The sequence below is a fragment of the Chiloscyllium plagiosum genome, unplaced genomic scaffold (genome assembly GCF_037043375.1).
Source record: "Chiloscyllium plagiosum isolate Xiang-an unplaced genomic scaffold, Cpla_swu_hap1 HiC_scaffold_9, whole genome shotgun sequence".
Lineage (NCBI taxonomy): Eukaryota > Metazoa > Chordata > Chondrichthyes > Orectolobiformes > Hemiscylliidae > Chiloscyllium > Chiloscyllium plagiosum.
The window spans coordinates 24949355-24968462 of NW_028270147.1; the positions used below are offsets into that span (position 1 = coordinate 24949355).

The 19108-nt window shown below is 39.8% G+C and overlaps 1 protein-coding gene across 2 annotated transcripts in view; it reads left to right on the forward strand.

Moving 5' to 3' along the window:
- The first annotated feature begins 2503 nt into the window (after positions 1-2503).
- LOC122554209 (polypyrimidine tract-binding protein 2) overlaps positions 2504-19108 on the forward strand; it is an 81380-nt gene continuing 64775 nt past the window's right edge. For both annotated transcript variants that reach the window (XM_043698864.2, XM_043698865.2), the window contains exons 1-3: positions 2504-2585; positions 3428-3458; positions 18662-18734. In XM_043698864.2, the coding sequence (XP_043554799.1) occupies positions 2578-2585; positions 3428-3458; positions 18662-18734 (112 nt within the window). In that variant the 5' untranslated portion in view covers positions 2504-2577. The remainder of the gene's footprint in view (positions 2586-3427; positions 3459-18661; positions 18735-19108) is intronic.

Genomic DNA, 19108 nt, shown 5'->3' on the forward strand with positions numbered 1-19108 from the left:
AACTGTATCCCAAAACAATTGTAAGTGTTGCATGGAATCACTCCTCCCTGGTATTTAAAGGGTTAGGGAATAGACTGATAGGGTTGTGAGCTGAAATGAATGGTCAGCTTTATGTTGTCACGATAATATTGGCACTAGCTGCCGGGGGGGGGGCAAAATCATTTTACCACTTTATGTCAGAATTATGCTAAACTAAAGGGGCATACCGACTGTTGGGTATGTGCGGAGATCCCACACCATGGGGAATCCGGAATTCCTCTCACGGTAATACCACTTACCAAAGCAGAAGTGTAAGATGTACAACAATTTGACTCGGGATCAAATGATACAACTTGGAGATCTAACAGGGATAATTATAACTTTGCGGGGTGGTTCCCTCGACTAGCCCTGAAACTCTGGGTGCTTTCGATGGCCTGAGTTTCCCCACCGAAAGGAGCAGTAATTTCTGTAATCAGAATGATACCACACCCTTCCGATTAGGAAAATCATCTTGTGTCTACACCAGCCAAGCCACTGCCACGACCATTCCCCGAATATTAAATGGAACATATTGGGTATGCGGCCTGAAGGCCCATCCATTTATTCCCGGGAAAAAAAATACATTTGCATGACTGAATGTATAGGAATGCATGCATGTTATGATGTTGATCAAACACTGCCTCAAAGCCAGAAAGGCTGGAGTGGCTGCTGCTACCTCGCCTATATAATTCCTCATTTGAGGCTGTTAAAGAGAGCCCCAAAAATACCTCTGAATAAACAGGGAGGAAGGTGAGTAACCCGGAAAGTAACCGAAGGAGATCACCTCCTCTGAACTTTGATACCAATGTATGGGACCGCTCAAGCAGGAGTAGAAACACAAAAGTTGGCAGCCTCCCTGGAAGAGTTGGCCAACAATACTGTTGATGCGTTGGCCGAAACCCAATCCCAAGTAGCAGCCATAACGACCGAAATGATTGCCACTAGGCTAACGACTCTTCAGAACAGGATGGCTCTAGATGATATTCTGGCAGAGAAAGGTGGTATCTGTGCGCTAATTGGAGAGGAATGTTGTACGTACATACCTGAGGTCTCCTCTAACATTACTCATATCTCCAAACATGTGCGAGTCAAAATCGCCAAGATAAGGGAGGCTGGTAATCGGTACCAGAACGAAAAGGATGGGAATGGGGTAATTGGAGATTGACTGGTTGGGGAAGGTGGTTAGTCAACCTGGCTATCTATGGATTATTGATATTAGTGGTCTGGTGGTAGGGTTCAATGTCCTAAAATGGGTAATGAGCCGACTGATGACATCCCTTGGGGAAGGAACCCAAATACATCATCAGATGCTTTTATACCGTGTATAAGATTGTGAACCTCATCGCCAAAAGGTGTAAGAGGGCAGAACATGAGAAAATGAATTAATGGAACTTAATAAGTGCAGAAACAACAATTAGAGAAAAAGAGAAAGGGGGAATTGAGAGAGGTTAGAAATGTAGCTTCTGCAGGTGGGGGAAGGGGGTGTTGTGGGGGGAGGGGAGGGGAAGGGGAGGGGAAGGGGAACATTATACAAACGATTGCGGAATTCTTGTAGCATGTAGCATACTTAAGGCTAAGACTTTAATGAATATAGAGGGTCTTTTAAAGCTAGGAAATAACTATGAAGGGTTGTAGCTGACCACAAAACGAAGCAGCGGAGGCATTTCACAATAAAGCTTATAGTATGATAAGAGAAACTGGATAAAAGAGCAAGCTGTAATAAACAAGGAACAAAGAATGAAGACATACAAGGACAGCAGGATGGCCAGATAAGAAAATAACTAGAGAAAAAAAGACAAGTGAGGTAATCGGCTTATGATAGGATGGGAAAAGGGAGGCATGATTCTGCAACTTGCAAACTGAATAAGAATGCTTTGTTTTCGCACGCAGTTTTGCTTGATTGCAGAGGTGTCCGGTACTTGCAAGGCCGTAATAAGTTGTTCTTGTTTCCAAGGCTTTGTCTCAGGCTGATTTGCGAGTGAGTTCTGTTTCTCACAGTTTGTTAATTGCTAACATTAACTGATTCTCTAACTCCAAGAATGTTTGCATAAGTACTGCTGAGAAACTAAAGTTACTTTCTTAAAACTAAATCAAGAAAACCTGGCAGAGGAAGTTACTGTACTGATAAAACTTATTTTGTTCAACAGTACTTGTTGAAGGTTGGACATTTGGACATGAATATTTTTCAGTGCAAAAAAAAACACATGGAAACTGCGCATTGCATCGCCTTAAATGACTCCCCTGCAGATACATTTCCCTCCCCCTACTCTGGAAGGTTCGACACAGTCCCTGGCTCTCACGCGCTCATTAGCGGTCAGCTGCTCGGCTGCACTCGGTAATTCTCGGAAACCATAGGGTGGGCATTCCGCTCCCTCCGAAGTGCGAGGGGCAGGCACTCGGCCATTTCCGGAACGCTCCGGGAGCCACGAGGGGGGCGGCACTCGGAAATTTCCGCAAAGGTGGGGGGTGGGTAGGGGAAGGGAGACAAGCGATAAGCGGCGCCATTTTGTGTGTTCACTGTCGGCGGCAGTTGGTACTTAAACCTCTGGTAATCCGGCAATGGACGGGTAAGTACCGTTAGACATTGGGGGAAAGTGTGCACACATGTATGTAAAAGCTCATACACTTCTCTGGGATGTAGATTAATGATAGTTGGCTTGCTATGCGGGGTGCGAGGTCCTCGAATATAAATATTTGGGCCGAGCACCGTGACTCTTAAGTCCGTAATGTGAATGTGAATGTCGTGGCGTCTGGCGGGAACTGAAGGTGGATTCTCCTCCGTGCTTCCAGCCCTCCTCACTTCGTGCTGGGTGAGGCGTATTGCCCCCCCCAATCAAGAGGGAAACTGAAACCAGAGTAATAAAGCCGGCTATTGTGTGTCGTGAGCATTGTTCATGCCCGGGGCCGGCTCCCTAACCGCCATCTCCTCCCTCACAGGACAGAGAGTCGCCATCAAAGACCAGACATTGGAGACCCTTCATAACCGTCGGGTCTCTCCCAACTGCTCTGTCTGTTTCCAATGAAAAAGCCGTCAAGTGGTATTCTGTTAATTAAACTGTTTCGTGTACTGCTGGGCGTCCACCCTCCTTTTTTTTAAATAAAAAACATTCTCATCAACGTGAAAAACACTCGGACGGAAGAGTTAATAGTAAAGAGAGGGATGTGATATTGAAAGGGCGCCAGGCATATGGAGACGGGTCTTTCAGCAATGGCTCCCAGCCAGATTGTGCAGTCAGCAGTTCTGTTTTATAAAAGCCATTATAAACAACGCGCGCACACTCACAAAATAACACTTTGAAGCCTGGTAGTTCACTCAGCATCTTTTACTATTAAATAAATAGTAACCGGACGTTTCGATTGTGAGGTGAATGAAATTCTGACTTTGCAATGTTTTGTCTTGCTCTCACAGCATTCTCACTGATGTTACAGTTGGCATAAAGGTAGGTGTCAGCTTTTCTCCTTGTATGTTTCTACGTGTGAATCTGCAAAGGAATCAAAATTAATCATTTCAGGTATATCTGTTAATTGTGGCCTGTGATTCAGTATATCTCAATGCAAATACAGCTGCCCATTAGAGCTTGCTGACTGATTATTGCTCTGTAGTTGAAGGCCCTTAATTTGACAGGTCATAATATTTGAGAGAATTTTAGGTATGTTCAAACTGCTAAGATTTGGATTATTTGCATTGGAAAGTTATTAATGGTTAGGGTACAATCCTGCCTATTGTAAAAATTAGTTTACTCATGGGTAAGACTAGCCAGAATTGGAACTTGAACGGAGGGAATGTGAATGTTGAAATTGTGCAATAACATGCCAAATTTAACTGAATTGCCACAATCTACAAGTTTAATAGTCCAACTTGATGCCTTTAGTTGTCTTAATCTAACTCCAGCACTGTGTTCTAAACAAAAGGTGCTGGAAAACGTTCACTACGTCTGGCAGCATCTATGAAGTCAAAGTTACTGTTTCAGGTCTAGTGACCCTTCCTCAGAACTGTTCTGGTGCTTTTGTTTTTAACTATAAAATGAAACCATGTATGAAAGGCTATTACTTTCCATTATGCTTGAAAGAGATATTGTGAATCTCCTGACCTCTCAAATTTTACTTTTTTAATATTGGTACTAAATTTGTATTTATGACCCTCTTTCAGCCATTAGATTCTGGATCACAGCTATGTTTTTAAAAAAATTCTGTGGTTTTGGTTCTTTCACCATCTTGAATCTCTTCTCTGGTAGGTGACCCTTTTGCTGCAGTCTTTCTCCTTATTTACTCTATCTAAAACACTTTTGAATTTGAATGCTACTTTGTGTCCTCCAAGATAAACCGCTCCAGCTATGTAGGGAAACTGGGAAAGCTAAAGTCCGCCCCCTGCTTACAGTTCCAGAAAATAGTCTGGGCATCTTTCAGGATGCCCAGAATTAGATACAATATCCAATATCCTAACTAGTGTTTTATGAAGATTTAGTTCTTTTGAAGTTTGCTTCTCTCATAAATCCTCCGCTCCACGCTTGCAGCCATGCGCCGGTACCTACACTCCCTGCAGCTCGACCTACCCCAGCTCAGGACAACTCTCTCACAGACCTGTAAAGGACTTCTACTGTTCTTCATTTACAGAAGAATCCATAGACTGAACAAACAGTTCTTTCTAGCCATTTCGGAGACCTCACTCTCTCATAAATCCAGTTTTACTTGTGTTATTTTAATTGTTTCTCAAAATGCAATACCAACTCAAAAAAAAGTAAAAGCATCCCTGGTCTCTGTTCCTTCACCATTTGTAGCACATTTATTTGTATTAAAATCAATCCAATGTTGCAAAACAAAAATTCTGTCCATTTAAAGTACGATTGGCTTCTGCTCCTATGCAATTGGTACTGTATTTAAAAATTCAATACTTTGTGCTCCATTCTTGTTCTCAAATTAGATTTGCTTGTTATTTCTTCAAGAAATTACATTGGAAAACAAATGAACAACTTAGCCTGGAGTAATGCAAAAATAACAACTATTACCGACCAGTATTTATTCATGATTTTGAGCCTATGCATTTGTGTAGAAATCTTATTTTTGTTATTATCAGCACTTGAAAAGTAATTGCTGGAAATGGGAAGATATTAGTTTTATTATATGAGCCACTGCAAAATAATTGACTTGATTTATTGTCACATTTAGCAACATACAGTGAAAGGTGGTGTTTTGCCTGCTGTATAGGCAGATCATTCCATACAAAAATGCATTAGGGTAGCACAACAAAGTGGAGAGGGAGAGATCAACATTTAATATTTGAGGTCAGTTTGAAAGTATGTAGGGAAGAAGCTGTTCTTGAATCTGTTTGTATATTCAAACTTCTGCTCATGGAAGAGAGTCTAACTGGGGTGGGAGGGGTCTGTGATTTATGTTGGTTACTTTCCTGAGGCAGTAGAAAGTATAGATGGAGCCAATGGATGGAAGGCTGGTTTGTGTGATGGACTGGGCCGTGTTCATGACTCTCTAGTTCCTTGTATGGCAACTGCTCTTCTCAAGCCCGCAATGTTGTGATGCATCCAGATAGGATGCTTTCTATTGTGAATCTAAGTAGAGAGAGTGGAGCTGGAAAAAGCAGCATTTGAGGAGGAGGAGGGGAGTCCATTCTTCTGGTTGGAACCTTCATATAGGAGGAGTCTGCTCCGCTATTCAGTCATGGCTGATATGCTTCTCATCCCCATTTTCCTGCCTTTTTCCCTGTAACTCTTCAACTCATTACCAATTAAAGATCTGTCTTCTACTCAAATTTGCTGAGTGTTCCAACATCAGGGGGTAGTGAATTCCTCAGATTTGCAAACCTTTGGGAGAAATAGTTTCTCCTCAACTCTCTTTTAAAAATTTGCTACCCCTTATCCTAAGACTATTACCTCTTGTCCTACAATGCCCCACAAGAGGAAGCATCTGCTCCACATCTATTTTATCCATACTTTTTAATCATCTTGAATATCTCAATTTGATCTCCCCTCCATCTTCTACATTTCTGAGTATAGGCCTGAACTGTTCAATCTCTCTTCATATGGCACACTTCTCATCTTTAGGATCAATCTAGTGAACATCCTCTGAACCGTCACCAATGCTACTACATCTTTCCTCAAGGGGACCAAAGTTGTGCACAGCACTCCAGATGTAGTCTTGCTAATGCCTTGTATTGTTGCAACAATACTTCCTTATCTTTATATTCTATTCCTGTAGTTTTAAAAGCCAAAATTCCATTTGCTTTCTTTATTATCTGCTGTACCTGCATGCTAGTTTTCTATGACTCATAAGCTAGGACACCCAGATCCCTCTGTACCATAGCACCCCGAAGTGTGTCCCTGTTTAGATAATAGGATGCCTTCCCATTTTTTCTGACCAAAATATGTGACACTCATTTATCCATGTTAAACACCCATCTATCACATTTAGGCCCACTCTCCTAACTATTTGTAAGGTTCTTTATTTCCTTATTACAATTTACCCTCCTGCCTCTCTTGTTTTTTATTGTCGCGTCATTGTTTGAGATCGGACCTACAACAGTGGTGTCGTCAGCAAGCTTCTAAATAGTTTAGCGTTTTGCCGTCTTTATCAGATTCTATGCTTGCTTGTTTGGAATTGGCATCTTGAAAGCCAAGAATGCTGGTAAGAGGCATATGTGGTGTGGGAAAAATACATTAAGAACTTGGCTGCTGAACTGGGTCTGTGGCTTGCATCGAGGGAACCAGTGATGGCAGAAAGTTATTGACGTCACCCTTACTGATTTTACCTGTAGAAGATGTATTGGTAGGAATGACTGCCACACCATTCTTGTAGAGATAAAGTCCTGCCTTCACCTCAAAGATAAACTAGCATGTTGAGTAGCACCACCAGTGTGCTGGTAGCTTTCAAACAGATCTAGCAACTCAACTGGTGAGCCATGAGATGTTGTATTCAAACACCTTCTGTGACTTGGTAAAAGTGAGGACTGCAGATGCTGGAAACCAGAGTTTAGCTCAGAGTGGTAGTGGAAAAGCTCAGCAGATCAGGCAGCATCCTAGGAGCAGGAAAATCGACGTTTCAGGCAAAAACCTCTAATCAGGAATAGAGGCAGGAAGCCTAGAGGGTGGAGAGAGAAATGGGGGGGGGGGGGTTGCGGCTGGGGAGAAGGTAGCAAAGAGTACAATAGGTGAATGGGGGTGAGGATGGAGGGGAGGGTGAAGCGGATAGGTGGGAAGGGAGATGAGGACAGTGCTGAGCTGGAAGGTTGGAACGGAGGTAAGGTGCGGGGAGGGGACCCACCTTACCTCAGTTCCAGCTCAGCACTGTCCTCATGACCTGTCCTATCTGCCAATCTCCCTTCCTTCCCACCTATCCGCTTCCCCCTCCTTTCTGCCCCATCACCTCCACACTCGCCCCCACTCATCTATTGTACTCTTTGCTACCTTCTCCCCAGCTTCCTCCCCCCCCCCCCCCCCCCCCCAATTTATCCCTCCACCCTGGAGGCTTCCTGCCTCTATTCCTGATGAAACATCGATTTTCCTGCTCCTTGGGTGCTGCCTGACCTGCTGTGCTTTTCCAGCACCACTCTGATCTAACCTCCTGTGACTTCATGACCTGGCATATCCCCACCTTTTGTGACTACCAAGTCAGGTAGTAGATGAACACTCTTCGAATAATGAGTCCAGGGCGGCAATATCATGAGCAACACCATGCAGATGTACAAGTGATATTAACTTTCTGGATCAAAATACTGGCAATAGCTTGTTAACAGCACTGTGGTGCACCTGCACTGTGTTAGGCAGCAAGTTTACGAAGGTTACTTGCCAAAATCTTAAGGTCATTTTAAGGTGGGCAATAAGTGTTGGCCTATCCAGTGTTACCACATCACTTGAGTGAATAAAGTTAGTTACGAAAATCTGTTTTTGTATGAATTTTCTCTTGATGGCAGCTACATCATTTGCTAGCCGGTCCATCATTTGTAGGTCAAATTGCAGCTGAAAACTGCTACTTGCATTGTGAAATATTGTATATTGGTTGCCTCTCCCATATTTCTAAACTATGGGATCTGGAAGAAGATGCCTATGTGCAAATGAATTCAGGAGAGGCTGCCTGTTTACTTCAGTGGTCTGCACAGTTGGCTTTGGACATTCGGTGCACTGAGTGGACAGTTCTAGACTTGAATTAAACTGTACCAAAATTAAGTTGCTAGCTTTAGTGATTTACCAAATGGATGAATTTAATATGCAATACTCAACATGTTATACTGTCTATTTGACTACTTTTAGAGCTTCAGTACCTCTTTAGTACATATGTAAAACATGAATTCACTTTCTTTACTAGTTTTCACAATGAAAAATTAAATTTTGGTGTAAGATGTTTTGTGTGTGTATGTATATAGTTTAAAATTTTTTGTCTCATTTACAGCACTTTTTAGTCAAATATCCTTTGCTTAAATGCTTCATGTATTACGAGTTGCAGACAATGTGGTCTAACCTTTCTCATTGGTTCAGTGGTGGAGGTCCCTTTTGGATGAGATGTTGAAGGATGCTCATCTGACACCTCAGTGGTACTATGAGACTATTAATCCTGATTATTAATCTCTAATATGTATTAGTCATCCCAACCCAATCTAGTCCCACCTGCCAGCGCACGGCCCATATCCCTCCAAACCCTTCCTATTCATATACCCATCCAAATGCCTCTTAAATTCAGCATTTTGTCATTAGAAATCTTCGTTTGTATAATTACATATGACTTTTCAACTTTCCTAATCTTAGTAATTTGTATTGGTATTTTGCAAGTTTAGTCCTCTCTTTGACTTCAAGAGCATGGTTCTGGAAAAGTACAGCCGGTCAGGCAGCACCCAAGAAAGCAGGAGAATTGACATTTTGGGCGTAAGTCCTTCACCAGGATATGCCCGCTTTTGCCTGAAACGTCGATTCTGATGCTAGGTAAAAACAAGGACTGCAGATGCTGGAAACCAGAGTCTAGATTAGAGTGGTGCTGGAAAAGCACAGCAGGTCAGGCAGCATCCAAGGAGCAGGAAAATCAACGTTTTGGGCAAAAGCCCTTCATCAGGAATAGAGGCAGGGTGCTTGCAGAGTGGAGAGATAAATGAGAGGGTAGTGGGGAGAAAGTACCTTAGAGTACAATAGGTGAATGGGGGTGGGGATGGAGGTGATAGGTCAGAGAGGGTAATGGGGGAAGGTAGCAAAGGGTACCTTCTCTGCTGCCTGGACTGCTGTGCTTTCCCACCATCACAGTTTTGACTCTGATCTCCAGCATCTGCAGTCCTCACTTTCTCCCAGTCATCTTTTTTTCTTTCCCAGTTCGCATGTTTTTCAGTTTTTATACTTTTGATTTCCTTTTTTCTGTTTAGACTGACAAGAGACATTCTTGTTTACTTAGGCTGCAGAGTATTCCCACTCTGACAAACTCTTCTTTTTTTTCCAGAGCTCTTTATTTCAGATATCTAGTGCTCCATGATAGTGGTACAGTATTTAAGTTTTTGTTTCCATTTTTGAGGTAGTTCAACTGCAGAAATGTGACCGTTCTGTTAGAATTTACAAATGTAATCTGTTCAATAATTTTTTCTTGATTTATGGACTTAAAGCGGTATTAAGGTTGTTGGAGTGATGCATTGCAAATAAATTGAAAGCATGTGGACCAGTTTATTAATCCTGTAGTAGAATTCTGCTCACCTGTGCAGTGATGGTATTGTTACAAAATCATCTGTATTTATACTCCCAATTGGGATTTTAAAATAAAAACATGTTGTTTTTAATTGAATGTTTGTTTGCAGTTATTAATAGAACTGGTATGGTGTGATAGTAAAACTGCAAAGAGCTTATTGTTTATATATGGGCTATCTGGTTGCTGTACATGTGTTGGACCGAAGGGTCTGTTTGTGTTGTACATCTCTATAGATTGTATTGATATGTTGAACTTGAGAATTAACAACTCTTACTTGTCCCCTGAATTTCAATGTTGACTGGAGTGCTTCTGTTGACTTGTCAAGGATCAGGCAAGAATTCTGGCAATGTCCAGTATGCTTTTTTTTTTTGGCATTTAATTTCATGGTGCAATGGACTTATTGCCTCATTTTCAGTAATTCCTATGATCAAGTGGCATTCTAACTATTTTAGCCTTAGCCTTGCAGTTGTATCCTTCAGCAAGGTAATGTGCACCAGCAGGCAAAAGCAAACGTTGTAGATGCTGGTTATCTGAAACAAAACAATTTTGAAGAAGCTCAGCAAGTCTATCAGCATCTGTGGAGAGGCAAACAGAATTCATGCTTCAAGTGTATCATGACTGTGTCTTTCAGAATTTCTTTTCAGCATTTTGTTTAGATTAGATTCCTTATAGTGTAGAAACAGGCCATTTGGTCCAACAAGTCTACACTGACCCTCCAAAGAGGGAAGTTGATCTGAGTGGGTTACTGTGACTGATGCACCTAATACTATGAGCAATTTAGCACAGTCAATTCACCTGACCTGTGCATCTTTGGATTGTGGGAGGAAACCCACGCAAGACACTGGGAGAAAGTGCAAACTCCACACAGTTGTCCGAGGCTGGAATTGAATCCAAGTCCTGGTGCTGTGAGGCAACAATGCTAACCACTGAGCCACCATGCCGCCCCTGGAAAAAGCCATATTGAACTTGAAACATTTAACTCTGTTTCACATCTGCACTGTTGCTGCCAGACCTCCTGAGTTTCTCCAGTTTTTGTTACTGATCATGGGCAATATAACTGAAAGAATGGAAGAGAAAATTGGCCTAAAATAAAGACATTTAAGAACTAGAAGTTGTGCAATGCTGCTTTCATGTTTTATTATCAAACTATGTGATAGAGGTGTTGAATGCTTGAGGCCCATATTCCATCCTAATAATTACAAAAGTTGCTGTTTAAAATCTAACTTTGGAGACATTGTGTACTTCAAACCTTACTAAGTTTGTCAAAATAATTTTATCACTTTTTGTTTACCTATGTTTACCATAGTCTTGAGCTTTGCTAGTACTGTTAAATTTGTATAAGAAATTTGCCAGAACTTCAGACACTAGAAAATTGGCAGAATGGGAAGTGAACAGCCTGTGAAGTGCAAGAGGAAAATAAAACCATTTCTGTTCTTGATAAATTTTAGAAATTAATTTGATACTGTAAGACTTCAATATTTCTGTGACGACAGCCAGTTTAAAAGTGTCAGTATTGAATTTATCTAAAAAAAAATTAATGCACTGCATCTTGATACTTTTTTTATTACACATCTTTTTCGCCTTGGTTTTCATGCTTTAGGGTAATTCATTGGAAAAAGAAAATTTTAATTTGACTTGCAGGCCACGTGTTAGCTACAGCTTATCGAAGTCTGGTTGAAATAGTTTCACAAGTTCAATAACTAATGAAATTCCATTATATACTCTGCATTTTAAAACTTTTCTGTTTTCCCCTCTACTTTTCCTTTTTAAGAACTTTTATGATTCAGCAAGGGAATAAATGTAGCAGGGACCTAGTTACATATTTAAATCAACTTGTTCAGATGTTAATTGCCCACCTCTGGAACAGGTGAGACTTGAACCCAGGCCTCCTAGCTCTGATGTAATGGTAGTGCCCATACAAGAGCTCTGATCGATTTTTATAGAAGAGTGCAAATCATGGATATTTACAGCTACATAAATACATTGTTTTTAGCTGAAAGCTTAAAGTATCTAGATAGTTTTACATAGGCACTAACAGTTATCACATATTTGTTTGAAGTGAATACATTTTTAGTTACTCTGATCATTTTAGATAGAAGTTTATAAAATCATGAGTGGCATGGATAGGATAAATACAGTCTTTTCCCAGGGGTGGGTGAGTCCAAAACTAGAAGGCATAGGTTTAGGGTGAAGGGGGAAGATATAAAAGAGACCCGAGGAGCTACCTTTTCATGCAGAGGGTAGTATGTGTATGGAATGAGCTGCCGGAGGAAGTGGTGGAGGTTGGTACAATTGTGCCATTTAAAAGACATCAGGAGGGATATGGGCCAGGTACTGTCATGTGGGACTAGATTAGGTTGGAATATCTGGTCGGCATGGGCAAGTTGAATTGATAGGTCTGTTTCCATGCTGTACGTCTCTTTGACATCAATAATATGTATTATCACCCAAAGCAGTTGATCGATCTCTTGATTAATCTTTCCTGTGTATGCATCTAATTTGCCTAATGTTACATTTGAATGTTGATTTTCTGAAAATTGCAAAGCCAGCACTGAGGGTTTCTCATGCTCAATTTGTAAGGTGTATTTTATTAAGACTATTTTGTAGTTTTAAAAGTTGAATTTCCCTCCTAGTTTAAATGTTAAATTATGGAATAGTATATCTTTGGACATTTTCAGGACAGAATCTTCAAATAAACCTTTTTAAACTTTGAAATGTGTATTCCATTTGTGGGCACCTAAATTGACCAATTCACATTTTATTTGGATTTTACTACTACTTGTCACAATGTTAATTTGTTTCTGCAGCATTTCCATTTTGGCTCCTGTATTATCTTCATGAAAATAGTAATTTTTCTTTACTCCCTGTTTCCTTTTCCTGGTTCAAGCTATGCATGCTTATTTGTCCTCAGATTGTACAGCACAACCTTTTGAATTAACTTGTTGGTAGACCCATCAAATGATATGCCAACAGCTTCAGTTTTCCAATTTCAATATTTTGAATTGCAACCCAGTTGCAAAGCAAAATACTTCATAGTAATTATATAGTTAAAGTTATGATGCAGCACTATCTGTAATTAAAGCTGAGTAACTGTTTTAAATAGATTTTATGATTTCTGTTTATTCCTCAATACCAAACCACAAGACTGCATTTTCAATTGCAGTTTGACAAGATAAGTCTGTTCTTGGTACTGTTACTTTACAGTGGCATAACGTAAAATGAAGTGTCGGCCATTCATGGGGCTGTCATGGATACATATAAAGTTTGGCAGTAGTCTAATTGGTGAGAATTGACACAAACCTTTAGCTGACACAGACCATCTCCCGTCATATGTTCATGAATATGGTCAAAGTTTATTTTATTATGTATCCTTGTGATTTTTTTTTAGAGCATTTATCTTCCCATCAAACTTGTTTTAGTTGAATATATTGGAGTAAGTGTCAGTTATGAAAGTCATAGTGCAGTTGGAAACATTTTAGACTAAATAGGAACATTTTAAATGCAGATTTCCAATCAAGTCGCAGACTTTTGTTTTAGAAGAGTTAGCTGTGCTCTTCTAGTTTTGGTCTCCTTGGGTTCCTAGTTTTAATTGCTCTATTATCAGTGTCCCCACCATCTGTTGCCAGGCCCAACAGCCGTACTTCCATTCTGATGCTGCTTATCTACTCATTTGCTTCCTGTTGAGTCACATCTTTAAAACCTACCCTTTCTCCCAATTGTCTGGTCATTTAACTCCTTGCGTGGCTCAGTTTTATTTTGTTTCATAATGTTTCTGTTAAACACCTTGCAATGTTTCATTATTAATTTTTGGCAAGATTTGTAATTCAGGTTGATAAGTTATCTTGCTGAGCTTGAAGGTTTGTTTCAGATGTTTTGTCACCATACTAGGTAACATCAGAGAGAGTCTCTGAAGTGCTGGTGGTATGACCCGCCTCTCGATAGGTCTTGGTTGCTTAAGGTGGGTGGTGTCATTTCCAGTTCTGTTTTTTTTTCCAAGCACATTGGCTTAGATCCTATGTGTTTATTGATGGAACTCTGGTTAGAATGCCATGCCTCTAAGAATTCTTGTACGTGTCCTTGTTTCGCCTGACCTAGGATGTGTTGTGCCAGTCAAAAAGGCGTCCTTCTTTTGTCTGTATGTATGGAAACTAGTGAGAGTGGATCGTGACTTTTGATGGTTAGTTGGTGTTCATGTATCCTGATGACAAGTTTCCGATGTAGTGTTTTTCTTTTTACGATTCTTGAATGGTATCGTGTAAATAGTTTTGCTGGTGGTATCTATTGGATCCTTTAGGTTCATTTAGTCACTTTGTGTGTTGGTAGGCTTGTGGGCTATCATGATGCCAAGGGGTCTGAGTAGACTGGAAGTCATTTCTGATATGTCTTTGATGTAAGATAATGTGGCTATGGCTTTTGGTTGCATTGTCTGCTTGTTTAGGTTTGTTTGAGGAATTGGCAGATTTGTTTATTGGGTACCGGTTTTATTTTTGAAAACTTTGTATAGATATTTTAGTTCTTGGGTGCTGCAGTGTGATGTAGCTCCTTTAAATGTCTTGATGCAGCTCAGTTTGTGGGTGGTGAGATGATGGCTTCTGAAGTTAAGTATTTGGTCCATGTGTTTTTCCGAAGCTGTCGGTTAACTATAAGTTCACTTGTCCCGTCTAGGAATGGAAGTCTGTTGTCGTTCATCACCTCTTGTGAATTTTATGCCTGTCAAGATATATTGTTGATGGTCTTGTATGTCTCTTGTAATTTGTTCCGTTTTGTGATGACATCACAATGACAACAGACTCCCGTTCCTTGCATCAAAGACATCAGAAATGACTTCCAGACTACTCAGACCCCTTGGCATCATGGCAGCCCACAAACCTACCAACACACTGAAAGAATGACAGCTGAACCTAAAGGATCCAATAGATAACACCAGCAGAACAAACATCATTTACAAAATGCCATGCAAGAGCTGTGTTTTTAAGAAAAAGTACATTGAGCAAACTACCAGGAAACTTGCCACCAGGATACATGAACACCAACTAACCACCAAAAGACAACTCACTACATGTACACAAAGAAGGACAACACACCCATCCGAGGACAGGCAAAACAAAGACACGCACGAGAATTCTTAGAGACATGGCATTCTAACCAGAGCTCCACCAATAAACACATTGGTTTAGACCCTATCTACCTTCTCTTGGGGGAAAGAAAACGGAAATGACATCACCCACCTAAAGAAACAAAGACCTAGAAATAGAGAGAAGAGTCATACCAGTAATTCAACAGAAACTCACTGATGTTATCTAATAAGGTGACAAAACATCTGAAAACAATCTTTTGAGCTCTGTGCTAACTTATTTCATTATTTTAAGTGCTATATAAATATTATGATCTAATGTATTGAGCGTAGAGTAACTTTTACATACTTTGTGTGCATTTCTTGTAAACTGGATTAGTATCCTTGTCATCCATTCCTACTTCACCTATAGTCTGCATTTGGCCTTGAATCTTCAGGAGATGGATTAGTGTTTATAAATTTTTTTTTCATGAATAGAATTTATTCTTGAGGTGCCTATTTTTGTTTTTATAACTTTTTTAAAAAAATTTTTGTTCTGGCAATATTGCATTCACCTAGCAGGTGAAATTGAATTTATTGTCCTGTATGCCAAGGCACGTGAAAAGTTTTGTCTGGCGAGCAATACAGGCAGATCACATGGTTAAATTGCATAGCTAAGTAAATAATAGGTAAACAGTGGCAAAAACAAAAAACACAGGTACAGACACATGCTAAGAATTTGAGTCTACTTAGTATTCTAATAACAGTAGAGTGGAAACTGTTTCGAACTGGCTGGTGCTTGTGTTCAGTGTTCTGTACCACCTTCCCGATGGTAGTTGTAGAAAAGCATTGCCAGGGTGGGATGGACCTTTGAGAATGCTGGCAGCCTTTCCTTGACAGCGGGCCTGGAAGATGGATTCCATGGATGGGAGGTTGGCCTTTGTGATTGTCCAGGCTGTGTTCACCACTCTCTAACTGTCTCTGATATATCACTATCAAACCAGGTAGTGATATATCCAGACAGAATGCTCTCTGGCATACCTATAAAGGTTGGCAAAGGTATTCACTGTCAACTGCCTGAGGAAGAAGAGACATTGTTGGGCCTTTGTAACCAGTGCGTCCACGTGAAGAGTCCAAGAACGCTTGTGTTGGATGACCATTCCCAGGAGCTTGACACACTCCACTCATTCCACTTCTGTGTTGTTAATGTGTAGGGGAGCATGAGTAACATCCCACCGAACGTCATTAGTGAGTTCCTTGGTTTTGCTGGCATTGAGAGCTAGGTTGTCCTCAGTGCACCATTTTTCCAGGTCTTCCACCTCCCGTCTGTAGTCTTTCGTTGCCATCTGAGATTCAAATCAACTATAGTGGGGTCATCAGTGAACTTGTAAGTGCATTTAGGAAGATGGAAGTTCGTAAGATTTGTGGGCTAGAAGTTTTTGGCATTAGTACTTAGCAAAATATTGACTTGTTGATTTTTAAACCTAGTTGGGAAAGTGGATGTAAGTACTTTTTTGTAGTTTTTTTTTTCAAAGTCTGAAGTGTGATATCCCAGTTGACCTATTACTAGATGAGTCAGATCCCAGATTAGAATTCTGGGTTTTTTAGGTTAGGTTTAACATGCGGTTTTTCACTGAAGCACAAACATGCAATGCTGCAGGTTTGGGATTTTAAATTTAAACCAGTTGCGCAAAAGATATAAAGCTAGAATAAACAAAATTATTCATGCTTAAAGATTTTGAAACATGGCTTTGATAACTCTTGTATTTTTACCAACAGTGTTACCTTGCATAAGAAGAGAAGTCCTCTCCTGTGTAGGGTTTGACTTAGTGAAAACAATAAATTCGGGAGATCACTGTGGGTCAGACAGCATCCATAGAGAGCAAGCTAATGTTTTGAATTTGACTTTTCATCAGAGCTCTGATGAATCATAGACTTGAAATGTTAGCTTGCGCTCTCCATGGATGCAGTCTGACCCATGGTGATCTCCAGCATTTGTTTTTCAGTACAGATTCCAGCATCTGCAGTAATTTGTTCCTATGTAGGGTTTGACTTTCTGACTTCAATTCTTGGTCATATTAATCTGGATTTTTCTCACCTTCATGTAAACCCCTTCAGGGTTTTATCCAAACACACTTTCGGTCTGGAATTTAGAGGTTTATAAAATCAAGAGGGGCATGAATAGGGTAAATAGACAAGTATTTTTCCTGGAGTGGGGGAATCCAGAGCTAGAGGGTATAGGTTTAGGATAAGGAGAAAAATATAAAAGGGATCTCGGGAGCAACATTTTCATTCAAAGGATGGTGCAAGCATGGAATGAGCTGCCAGAGGAAGTGGTGGAGGCTGGTACAATTAAACATGTAAAAGACATATGGATGGGTTTATGAATAGGAAGGGTTTAGAGGGATATGGACCAAGTGCTGGCAAATGGAACTAGATTAGGATACCTGGATGGCATGGGCGAATTGGACAAAAACATCTGTTTCCGTGCTATAAATCTCTAGACTCTGTTATGGCAGAGATCATGCGTAGAGCTCAACAGTATTTTATTACAGTAAATCCTGTTTGTGTCTTTGCCATTCACTAATTTACTTCTCCACTCAAAACATTATGCACCATTTTATCTAACGTGGGTCCAGTGATTGCTTATGTGCGTTGATTTTAAGAATAAGTAATGGAAGAAAACTTGAGGAATAACTCTTAAAAATCCTTTTTTAAAAAAAGAAAAACAGAAGATAACTTTGATTCAGTATTTCCTGGCCTGGAAAGTACATGTTTCTGTTGTGGATACCAGGTTACACATGGGCCTGTATCATTGTACTGATTGTTAATGCTGTAAACCTCAAGGTCAGTTTGAGAAATTTGATATTACACTTTTTCTCCAGTAAAACATTTTTTTATTTTTGAGATTTATCTTTGGAGTACTATACTTATCAAATTTCGGATGGTTGCAACTTATCCAAGTGACTCCAATTATAAAAATGTTTGCTGTTTGTCAGGGTTTCCAAGGATGTAACTGTTGCAAATGATGGGTCTACATGATAATTCATATTACTGTGATGTTGATGGATTTTGAGTTTTCTGCATTGGGGTTTATCCACCAATGAGACAAAATTGATGAAAGTGACCTTTTCCGAAACACAACCCACAAAATCTAAATAGGTGACTACCATGTAAGAAAAATAACTACAAATTTAACCAATTTGTGTAGCATTAAGGCTTGAGTTATGTATTATGGATCACTTACTCATCTGAGCTTGGCTTCATATCTTTTTAACAAGTGTGCTTAAGTCATTCCAGGATAAAGCTGTTTGAATATTAAGTGACTTTTGTCTAATTTGCTAGGCTAGATTATTAATACTGATGAAAGCACAAACTTAATAAATATAATCACCAGAATTGTATAAACTTGGAGGAAATATTGCAATTAAATCAGCAAACATGTTCAGAGGGCCGTTTTTATGGATTAAAGTGGCTGGTAACACTTTTTTTATTTAAACTTAATCATGCCATGTATTTCCAGTTAGTAACAAATTGCAATTTTTCTGTAAGCAAAAACTTTTTTTTTATATAGTGAGAACAGTTAGTGATTTGTGAGCAAGGGACAGGTAGGCTCATTAAAATTATGCTGGGAAAAGAAAGTAAATCAGAACTTGTTGAATCATAACTCTTGAATAATGTAAAGAGCTGGTACAGTTGAATTTATTTTTGTCCCTCAATTGTATTTGGTTTGTTTTTTTGGCAACATTCTATAAAGTTTTGATGAAAGCTTTTACTTAATTATATTTGACAGCAATATGAGAAAGCACTTTTAATCATTGTGATTTCCAGAAACAAACAAACATTTGAAAAACAAACATCAGTGCACGAAAGTGTTCTGCATCACTGTATTGAAATGATGGATTTTGTGTTTTCTCTTTGCAGCGGGGATCTGACGAACTTTCTGGCACCATTCTTAGCAGCTCAAACTCTGCCATGAGCAGTGTGGTTGTTACTGGTAGGTGAGCTAGTCCATTTTTTTAGAGCAAAAGTTGTTTACTTTAACTCTTGTCTTATTGGATAAGTATGTTAAATGCACGGTACTGAATGATTATCTGCTTCTGTACATGGAAGGATGGTTATTCACAGGTGATTTTATTTTTGGTGCTATTAGAATTACCAACCCCATGCTTTTTTGGTCTGTGCATTGCCAGCACAGTTGACAAATGAGAATAGGAAGAAAAACTGGTATCTAATCAACATAAATTTGAGGAGTGATATTGTATGAGTAATCTTTATTGGAACATTAAAATCCAGGAAGAACATTCACAAGCTAGCTCAGTTGCTGAGATGGGCCATCTTGCATTTTGAGCCCTTAATGATGTTTAACAA